The sequence below is a fragment of the Chenopodium quinoa genome, unplaced genomic scaffold (assembly GCF_001683475.1).
Source record: "Chenopodium quinoa cultivar QQ74 unplaced genomic scaffold, ASM168347v1, whole genome shotgun sequence".
In the NCBI taxonomy this organism is placed as follows: domain Eukaryota; kingdom Viridiplantae; phylum Streptophyta; class Magnoliopsida; order Caryophyllales; family Amaranthaceae; genus Chenopodium; species Chenopodium quinoa.
In genome coordinates this window covers 5,233,108-5,244,235 of record NW_018745286.1, presented here as the reverse complement: position 1 = coordinate 5,244,235, position 11,128 = coordinate 5,233,108, and the positions used below count along the sequence as shown (strand labels likewise).

Here is an 11,128-nt window from a genome sequence, read left to right as displayed (position 1 = left end):
CCTCACCTAACCCATTCTCTCCTTTTGCCACTTGTTGGCTTGTCATTGTTTTGCATAATTATTTATTTTAGAATTAAATAAATTATTGCAATTGCACATGATCCAACATTGATCATGAAAAGGGGGTTCAAGTCTCCATTCTCTATAAATACCCACTTGGTTGGGATTTTGAGAATACAACCTTGAGTGGAATTAAAAAGGCAACTCTAAGAAAAGAGTAAACCTTTGATTCGTAAAACTCATAGTTATTTTGTCCGGGTCTTGACTAACCTTCAAGACTTAGGACGCTCGGGTCGGGTCGAGGGTACGATCCGTCGGAGATCTCGTCTTTTCGGGATTTTGAAGTAAGAGCTCTTTGGGAGCGAAGCACGCGTCAAAGGTATAATTCTTGTCCTTAATCTTGTTTGATTAAGTTTATTATGCTGGTTTAATTGCTTTAATTAAGGGGCGGGTCTTGGTGGGTTTCCTTCCGCGTAGTGTCGGGTCACTACGAAACCCTACAAAATATCCTCTTGGCATTGAGTCCCCTTCCATGTTTAGCAAGATATCATCAACAAGAAGCCTCTTTTCATCTATTGTCGTTTCTCTCCTATCCCTTGTCACATTTGGTTCATCTTCTTGGTCTGCATCATCTTCATCTTCATCTGCATCATCATCATTTGGTTCATACCCTTCCTGTGCATGTTGATTGTTGCCTTGTTGGTATGCCATGTTTGATTTATGACTGAGTTAATCATGATGTCCCACGTCTGCTTCATCCATGTTGTGATCAAATGTTGCATGTTGTTGTTCTTCTTCATATAGCTGCTGAAGTCCATACAATTCTGCTTCAAAGCAATCTGCCATGAGTCCCTTTGAATTTTTGCAGATTTGATGAAGGTGATGAAGTGGCGGCTGATGTTTTTTTTTTGTGGTCTTCAATGAAGCCTAATTTCTGTACATAAGGATGCTGCTAGTGGAACTAACAGGGCAATTAGAAATTAGGATAATTGGCTACTAATTTTAGAAGAATGTAATTTGTAGGGCTGCCTGTTTTTGTAAACTTAAAGTTGTTGATTTTTGTGAACAAATCTGATGCTTATCCCCCCCCCCCATCTCCTAATCCCATTGAAACTGAAAGGAAAAAAAATGGGAGTAGTTGGTTGGGTGACCTCTTTTTATAGGGGTCCTTTTGATTGAAATGAATGGAAATTTAAATTTGAGGTTACTTTGGCAAAAAATTGAAATTTCGTGGAAAAATAAGGAGGGAAAAGGGGGGGGTCAATAAAATTTGGGTCCCTTTCAAAAAGTTAGACAAAAATATGGGTGGGAAAAATCCAACTCAAAAAATTTCCCACTTGTTTCCATAAAGTTAAAATAGGGACCACTACCTTTCCCTCCTTTTTATCTCTCCTAATACCATACCCTTCCAATTAATTAATCACTCTTCAATGTTTTGCCTAGGAATCCGTGCGCAACGTGTTTGTTGCGAGTAATTTGAAGCGGAGGTAGTATAATAATTATAAACTCATAAGAACCCTTACTTGAACAAATTATAGGGATTACATCCACAAAATTAAGCTAATAAATATGTAAATTAATATAAAATAGTAGTCCAAACCCCTAAATAAATTAAAAGCTTACATTACATGGCCTTTGCTTCTAGATGATCCGAAATTAATACCCTCTTCAAACTTCAGTCAAGAATTATTATTATCTCATAATAAAATTAATTAATCACCCATTAATCAAGGAAGATATTTCTTCTTCAAGAACATCTTAGCAGTAAGTCCACAAGAAAGTGCATCACTAGGAATACCTTTAACTCTATCAACTGCCAAAGACAACACCACTCCCATACCCATATGCAAATGAGGCTCAATATGACAATGAAATGCCCACGCCCCGGGATTATCCGCCACGAACCGTAATGCGGTCCATCCGTAGGGGAATATCACGGCCGTGTTTCGCAATGGCGGGTTCTTCAAGTTAAACTTAGCCTCATCCTCCTTAGTAAATTTCCCTTCACCGTAACCTAACACCCAAAAATCATGCCCATGCAAATGCCAAGGATGAATTTCACTTGTGTTAGCATTTAATGCATTAGCATTTTGTAAAATTATATCGACCGTTGTGTTGTACTCAATTTTGTAGACCCCACTTCCGGTAGTCGTATTAGGGTTTGGTGCTTGATTCATAATATCATAATCCCTAGGGTAATCCTCGGGCGGGCTCTTTTGGTCGAACGCGTGCTTTAACCCAAACTTCACTGACCCCAAAAAAGGGGTCGGTGGGAAAACAAAGGAAATATTATTAATAGACCATTTAATATGCCCGTCAATTTTGTTCTGAGTGTTGAGGAAAACGAGCTGTCGGTCGAACCTATTAGGTGGCGTCGGGGATCCCATAAGGGAGAAAATCTTCTTGGTAAATGACTTACTGTGGTTATAGTCATTCCATACAGGTGTTATTGGAGGCGAATTTGTGGGGAGTTCTTTAGCAGAAACGCCCTTGTAATGAAGTAATGATAATGCTGGTGGTGTCTTTGGTTGACGTCCTCGAACACCAATTGAAATCCAATAATTCTGATTCGGGTTTTGATTTGTGTTTATTAGTACTGAGTAGCTTTCTCCTGAGTAAATGTCTAAGTTTTCTACTTCAAATGGTTGTACGTAGTTTCCATCTGCTTCCACTACTATCATCTTATGGTTCTGCAAATTATACACAACATGAAAATATCAATAATGTGATCAAATTAAGTTAGGACAACAAAGGGGTGTTCTTTCAAGGTCCTTTGTTGTAAAACTTAAGTTTAACTACTTTACATACAATGACGGATTTAGAATTGAACTTAAGATCTTCAACTTAAAGTTAATTTCTTCAATCACTAGATAACTTAGAAGTGACTTATTTATTAATGACCTCTGTTGAGAGAAAGTAGACCCGTTCATGCTTATATATTTATATGAATCAAATTTTAAAGGTCACTAACATGGTATTAAGAGTCAGCATGACATAAAAGTCACGGATTTTTTGGTTGAGTTGGTCCTCTAACAACAACAAATTTGATTGTGATGGATAATAAATTAATAATTAGATTAATTAATGTCTATGTAAAGTGAGAGTGAGAGATAGCTCAAGTGGTTAGAGTTTTCTCTCCAATTTCAGGAGATTCTAGGATTGATTCTCACCCCCGCCCTTGTGACTCTCTAAACACCAAAAAATGTGTATGTAAAGTTAATTGAGTAAATTTCTTTAATGTTTTGTGTGAGAGAGGAACAAGAATAATTAGTGCTAGAAGAGTAAGTGAGAGAGAAACATGAATAACTAGTGCAAGTGAGGTCATTACTATATAAAGGAAATCATCAATAACATAATACTTAAACAGACACCAGGAATGACACGTTCTGGTACTGTTTTTTCCCTCCAAAACTCCCCACTTCTTTTTTTTTTATTTTTTTTTTAGCAAAAATCTTTATTTTTAGAATATATGTATAATACAATTATAATAATATATTATTTAATTTTATATATTATCAATAATAATTGTATTCATTTTTATTTCGTGTTCAATTTACTTAAAATAGTTAAACAAGGTTTTGAGATCTTTTAATTAAAGGATAATAAACTATAATTTAGAAGGTTGATATATGGTGGAGAGTATAAAATAACGGAGCCAAAAATACAATATTAACATTTATACTACCCTATCAAAAAAAAAAAAAAAAACATTTCTATTCATGGCTTTGATTTGAAATCTTATGAAATAATAATAATTAAGTTATTTTTTCTGTTAAATACTTCTGTAATAATTTTACCAAACTTATAACTCTTTTTCCTTCAAAAAATCTATTAACTATTATTAAAACAGGTTATGCTTACATCGATAATTTTGGACATATGTCGCTATCTTTAAAAAAAATTCCGCCAACACAATATATGATGTCAGCTTTAAGGTTTTTTTTTTTTTTTTTTTTCCTTTTTTTTTATACTTATTCTACTTAGCTTATTGTTTTGGAAGTACATTGTATAGTTTTTTTTTTAATCAACTTAATTCATTAATAAAAAGTCATACGACATATAGTTTTATTGGGAATAACATGCATCATTAATGTAATATAATGTATATTATTTTTAAATATTTTCAACTAACTAATCAAAACTTTTTTTTTTCTCTTCTCAATTGTAGTTTTAATAATTTTTGTCTTATCATTTCATCTTTCTTATACACATTGCATTTGTTTATTCTATACGAATTGCTTTATTTTTATATTATATTATAAATTAATAATGGGAAAAAAAATTATTTACTGTACAGCGTACGGGCACTAATCTAATAAAACAAAATTATAATGAACTTATATAAATATGGAAATTAAAGTGTTGCACATATTTGTAAACAGACAAAATAGATAAGTGTTGCAGGAATTTGAAAACGGAGAAAACATAATGTCAATGTTATTTTCCAAAATAATTTAATTGTTCACGATCAAAAGATTATCAATGTAAATAAATTATGTTACATATTCAATCTAGATTATTAACTAATGGTAAACAAATCTACATTTTTAACTTAGAACCTACTTGCTTATACTCAATTTTTTTGGAACTCATACTTAAACTCACATTGATTTACACTTAATTTGTAAATTCATTATTTATACCAATTTTCCTAAAAACGATATCAAATCTCATACGCGTCATTCTTATATTTTTTTTTTTAAGGTAAGATGAAGGAATCTAATGAATCAGCACCTCTCACAGGTTTAGCCAGCCTAAGCTAGCTCCGAAGGTCAACCGTTTGAGAGTAGAGGGGGGGAGGTAAGGGGATCCCCTTACTCCCAAGCATTATTTAGTTGGTGGGGCTCGATCTTATAACCTTTGAGGTCACACGGTGAGTTCCCCACCAACTCCACTAAGCAATGCTCGGTAATACGCGTCATTCTTAATGCCTCTCTAGTTACATCAAAATGACGTGTCTCTATATATATACGTACATAAACAAGTTAGATGATTACACAATCAATATAATTATATTCGAATAAAAAACTCTGGGGCATGTATAAATAAATATATTGTTGAGGCGAAAATGTATAAATGATTATAGCTTACCCCAATGGCTATGTTGAGGGAAGCAAGAGCGGTAGTACTTGCGAGTCTAACTCTATAAGTCTTGTTTGGAACCACAGAAAGCAATTGTGGGGCGCATTGCTCATTTCCTTTGAATTTGCATTGTGTTGATGATGAGTTACCGAAATTTGGCATTAGGGAGCAATTGTATTGTCCTCTTCCATTGATGAGTAGAGTCTAACATTAAAACAAACCAATTCAAAATAAAAATTGGATCGTTAAGAATTTATGCTAAGTCCTCTTTAAGTTTTTAATTGTTGCATTGTTTTTATCTCGACAATGATTGTTTTGCAAAAAAAATTGAATTAAAAGTGATATTCAGACGAATAGAGTAGTTAATTGGATGATAATAAAATATAATTATTCGAACAAAAAAGAGTTCAAAGTCGCTAAACACAGCTTCACATGACCACATTACACACTGGCATGAAGGGGTCAATTGGTCAATAAAGAAGAAAAAAGTGTCTACTTTAAATCTTTAATAATAATTGGATGGAGAATTTATTTTACCTTTGTTTAATCCTTAATGCACGTGTAATCATGCTTTAAGTATAATAAGAATTTGTTTATGTGATTAGGTTATATAAAGAGGTCCTTTTTACGAGTAGTACTTTTGCTTTGCATAAAAGATTAAAAAAACTAAAGGTGTAATAAATAATATTCTCCATGCATGGCCATTTCCATTAAACACCATATTATATAGTACTCTGTAAATTATATCTTTAAAGCAAATTCAAGGGAAGAATAATCATAATTATATTGCAAAATTGATCATTTGTGATGCAAATGTAAAATATCTTAATTGATTAAACTATTAGGGGAAATATTCAAAATTTTGAATCAAATCTCGGATATAATTACTTTACATTATTACTTGCAAATTGTAATGATATATACATAAAAAATAAATCAAATTTTAAAAAATTACCTGTGGTTCACCTATCCATCGCATTGGCTTAGAATTCAAGCCAACTTCTTGCTCATGCACGCTTTGGTGCCACCAATCGCTTAATAATAAGTTGAACTCCCCATCGTAATGAAATGGCTCATTTTGTCCTTTTGGTAATTCAACTATCAATGATCCATATAATCCTGCTGATCTTTGCATACCATAGTGTCCATGGTAAAAATATGTGCCAACCTGCACCCATATTTGTAAATTGTAATGAATGATGATGATACTGTTATAGGTTAATAATTCCCACATTTTTTTTTTGGATTTTTTGAAGGTAAGATAAATGACCCTATTGAACCGGCACCTCTCATAGGTTAAGCCAGTCTAACTCTGTAGGTCAACGCTTTAGAGTAGAAGGGGAAGGTAAGGGAATCCCCCTATTTCAAAGTAAATGTAGTTGGTGGAGCTCGAACTCATGATCACAAATTCACAAGGTGAGTTCCCCACCAATTCTATCAAGCTGGTACATTATGCACACAATTACTAGAGAGTTTTCTATACATGTAACCTAGTTTAGCCGATGAAATTTAAGGTGTTAATTTCTAAATTTAAGATTGAATGTCATTTACAATACAATGCTAATACATATGACTTGTTATATACACAAAAAATCAAAAAGGATTTTTTAAATTTCTTTTAAAAAAACATATACAAACATTATAAAGTTTTTTTTTTTTCCGATCATTAACAAATAAGAAGTAATAAATTAGTATCCCGAGCCTTATTAAGTTTATGACGAAGAGAAAATATTTTCACTAGACAAAGTCAAACTTAATTATTACACGGAATGTTCACTAGAATGAGCAAAATTAAGATTTCTACACCTGGTATATTAGCCTGTTACCTAACTAGGTAACCCAACTATATGGCTATGGCCCAGTGAATTTGGGGCTACCTCTCTTTTTCTTTCATATGATTAGGTCCAACCATACATTGTACTCCCTTCTCAAAACTGCAACATTTAGACCGATAGTGTTTTATATAATTGATTTGAATATGTACTGTTAAAATACGAACTATTATGTAAGTGGAATTTGTTAAGGAATTAAAAAAAGTTAATATGTTAACATATACTCCATTTAATTTTATTAAGTCTTATTTTTAATAGTAAGAGATTGAACACTATAGCAACTAGTTCCTAACACCCGCTTTCGACGATCAATCCTTAATTCACCAATAATGAATTTGAGATTCCTAGGAACTTTATACACAAGTAACAATAAGCAATGATAAATGGGCATGGCCATGTGATCGGGTAATAATATTTAATTCCTAGGACGTTATAAATTATAAATCAGTAATAATAATAACTCCTAGGACTTTATAAATCAGTGGTAATAATAATACAAGTAAGATAGATGGCATGACTATTGGACCATGCATGTTACAATCTACTTTGTATAAAATTATAGCACATACTATAATTAGATCTATGTCAAAAAAAATATACTATAATTAGATTAACAACAATTTATACTATTATAAAGTTTTCACATGCATGGAATTTCGTCTTTACACGTACATCACCAATAAACAAATTCTAATTGTCGATTTATACTTTAATAAATTCTTATTCTAATTAATTGCAATCTTGAGATACAAGTCAAATAGATTAGGTTGGTTGCCTTCGAAGATAAATGGAATGCTCTATAATATGCTCATTGCTCCGCGTAATGATAGATAGTAGGTATGACCACCTTTAACATTAGTAGAATGAAAATAGGATACTTTTATAAACTATATTGCTATTTTATATTTTGTCACTTCAATATAACAAGCTAAATTTCTAGGGTTGAAGATGATTGAAAAGGAGAGACTAAGAATTATCAAGCATTAACATTAATCCGTCTGTGATTTTACCACGAATAATTCTCAATTTTATATCATTTCAAAAAATGTATTCAATGTTTATATGCATAACTATAGAAATCACTACCCGCTAGTTTGTTTATTACCTCACCCAAGATTAGTTATTGAGAGAGAATTAGCTGGATAGCAATAATGATGCGACTAGTATAATTAAAGTGCATATTTATGACGATATGCCATTTTATATTCACGAAAGGTGACCGAGAACAATGGCAACTAATTGTAGACAGAAGATAAGATTAATCAAAAAGAAGAAATAGATCATTAGAGAGTAATAAGATGGTGAAATGTTATTACCTTGTCAACGACGAATCTATAAGCAAAAGTCTGTCCAGGATTAATGGGACATTGAGAAATTGATGCAGTCCCATCTGCCCAAGGTGTATTTAGCTGAAATAAAACAGAAATAAACCCTAATTAATTACATTTTTAATCAACAAAAATCTTGAAATTTGTACAAATTAAACGTTAGCTATGGTTACTCATTTCAATAATAATTAAAGTTACAAGCTAAGTAAGCATTGCACATGCAAAGATTCCAAAGTCTATATTATTTTATATGGGATATTCATGCTAATGTCCAAATGTTGTCCATATTACATGTGTTTTTAACATTGAATAAGCTTCTTTTCATTTTTCTTTTTGAAAATCATAACTTTAATTTCCATGTATACTTATACTAATACAAGTAGGTGTGGTAATAAGTAATTATCAAAATTAAAGTATGCAAAAGTCTAAACTAATAGGTAAAATGTTGTTAAGATAGAGTATGGACGTATAAATCCAAAACATAGTGGGAAAGCTAAATTTAATTAAACTCACTATTATAAATGTCCTTTATTCACGGCTTTAATTTTGGACCAAATTCAGGATTACTTTTGAATAAGATCATAATTAAGATTGTAAACCCACTTTAATTTATGAAAAGTATTCACACCATTATTTAGGAATTAGAATAGCACAAAAATTTTGATATAAAAATGTGCAATACCTATAACAAATTAAAATAGTTTACAAAAAGCTACGTATAAAAAGAATCCATGATGAAATTTTTGACGAGCATATTGATGCATGTATTTCAAAAAGGTTTGGGTAACGATTTAGGTCAACTAATATGTCCATAATAATCTTCGTTCATTTTATGTCAACTTCATCACTATCATGTAACAAGAAGGATATGAAACTATGAATTGATGAACTATATTAGTACGTAAAAGACTATATAATTATTATTATTTTTTTTCATTACAATGCAATTTTCAATATTTAATACTTTTAGTCATTTTGGTATTACATGTAGACATCAAAATATTGTAGTTACTTTCTTTCCTAAATAATGTTTGCTCTCTTCACTTGGCAAAAACAACTATAGTAAGTTCGGATAAGTTCATTTGATGTCCAATCAGGTCCAATAGTTGTTTCAAGCAATTGCAATGAATATGCTCTTTCGAGTTTTTCTATTGCAGTAATTAGTCTGATAAACTTTATTCAAATTTAATAAGTTCAGGTTGTTTCGAAGAGGGTAAAAAAAAAAGCCCGAAAACCCATAGAAACAAACATTAATTTTTCATTATAAAATATTATATTGCCGTTCTCCACCAAAACCAAGTTGTGCATAATGGGATAGGAATCAAAATCGATCTGAGTTCACTCCCCCTCACCATCAGTCCACCACCCATATTTTAATAATTTAATAATGTAAGGACTAATCCCATTTCAAACTATTTTGTTATAATCTGACAAAAAAAGTATAAAGAATACAACATAATAATAGATGACAATGGACAAAATCTCAACAACACATTGTGTCGAGATCCGATTGTTCAATTGCAAGATTGACCATAAATTATGATGTGGCATAAGAAAAATTTTATGCTCTCGTATTTGCCCTCTGCAACACATATATTACGATAAAATATACTTTGTTTGAATGTATAGATTTAATGGTCAGATTTATCGTGTATTTTAAAACAGCTAGTAAAATTACAATAAAATCAAGGTATTATAAATTTTGATGGGAAAAACTTTTTTTCCCCCTAGGTTAACTTCATTTAGTTAAACTTTTGTTCAACTTGGTTAATGTATAATTAATTTATTGATACTCGTCAAACTTAACTTATTTTGCTAATTTTAATCTATACATTGAATAACTTATTTTAATAGCTAGTCGAATTCATATTGGCTGAACTTAACTTATTTTTACTTGAATAACGCATTATATTTGTAAAACTTATTTGAATAAGCCGAGAAGAACAAAGATTCAATATGTGAAACGTTTAGACTTGCTTTTTCAAGAAAAATGAAAGCCAAGATGGATCAACGTAACAAAGTAATTCAAGCAAAATGTATAGTAGGTTTACCTGTCTAATACCATGCCAATGTATAACAACACCTTCAGTACCAAGCTTGTTGGTAAGGTCAACATGTATGATGTCGCCGACATGAGCACGTATGGTCGGTCCAGGGAACTGGCCGTTGATCCCCATCACCACCCTCTCCTCGCAATCCGGTGACCAAAACATGTACTCCACGTCCCATTTGTAATGGTGTACCCTCGCCGATGATCCCACAACCATTGACGATATTACGCTACACCATAGCGTGAGTAGTAGTACGAGCCTTGGCCTTGAGTTGGCTAAGGAACAAGGAAACGTACTCATAATAGTAGGGGAGAGTTACAATTCCGAGACTGGAGCCGGACGCCTGTACCTGCAAAACAAACGGAGACTCCTTGTGGTGGGAGCTCCGCCTCCGACGGTCAAGTTAGTACTTGATTAAGGAGTAATTAATGCGGAAATTAAAGTGATTGGGTCTCTCTAGGTGAGAGTGTTTAATGTGTGTAATCTCAGTTCTTTCCCTTAATGAGGATTAAGAGAGGTATTTATAGCCTCGGGAATCGTGCCAATCTAGGTTTAGGTTAACCTTGGGCTGATTGGGCTTCCCTCGGAAATTGGGCCTAGGTGGCCGGGTTCTCCATTAGGCATGAAGTATGCCATATGTCATGGCATAATAGGTCCAAGGTGGACGAATAAGCGCGTGCCACGTGGCAAGCCCTGAGAGGTCCAACTGGGGAAACTTGGCAGGACCTGATTGGCCCACGTGGCGCATTCCGATTGGTGGGAGCAAAATCCCTCAATCATTTGCCCCTCACAGGTGGTACGTGACTGGTCACGTGTTACCTGTGACAGGTGTCGC

The 11,128-nt window shown here is 32.7% G+C and overlaps 1 protein-coding gene across 1 annotated transcript; it reads right to left on the bottom strand.

The window, feature by feature from the left end:
• Positions 1–1,483: 1,483 nt before the first annotated feature.
• LOC110711978 (L-ascorbate oxidase-like) lies at positions 1,484–10,604 on the bottom strand. The gene is made up of 5 exons (XM_021890416.1): positions 10,294–10,604; positions 8,231–8,323; positions 6,038–6,250; positions 5,092–5,286; positions 1,484–2,690 (listed from the first exon to the last, which is right to left on the bottom strand). Exons 1-5 carry the CDS (start codon positions 10,591–10,593, stop codon positions 1,728–1,730), a joined length of 1,764 nt encoding a protein of 587 aa, XP_021746108.1. The 5' UTR covers positions 10,594–10,604; the 3' UTR covers positions 1,484–1,727.
• Positions 10,605–11,128: the final 524 nt, after the last annotated feature.

Bases quoted from the DNA above. Each gene is read 5' to 3' on its own strand.
- LOC110711978 (XM_021890416.1), bottom strand. From the start codon at position 10,593: ATGAGTACGTTTCCTTGTTCCTTAGCCAACTCAAGGCCAAGGCTCGTA. The intron at 5,287-6,037 runs GTAATTTTTTAA...TTTTAATGTTAG, and splicing joins GATGGATAGGTGAACCACAG to ACTCTACTCATCAATGGAAG. The intron at 2,691-5,091 runs GTAAGCTATAAT...TATAATTTGCAG, and splicing joins CCCTCAACATAGCCATTGGG to AACCATAAGATGATAGTAGT.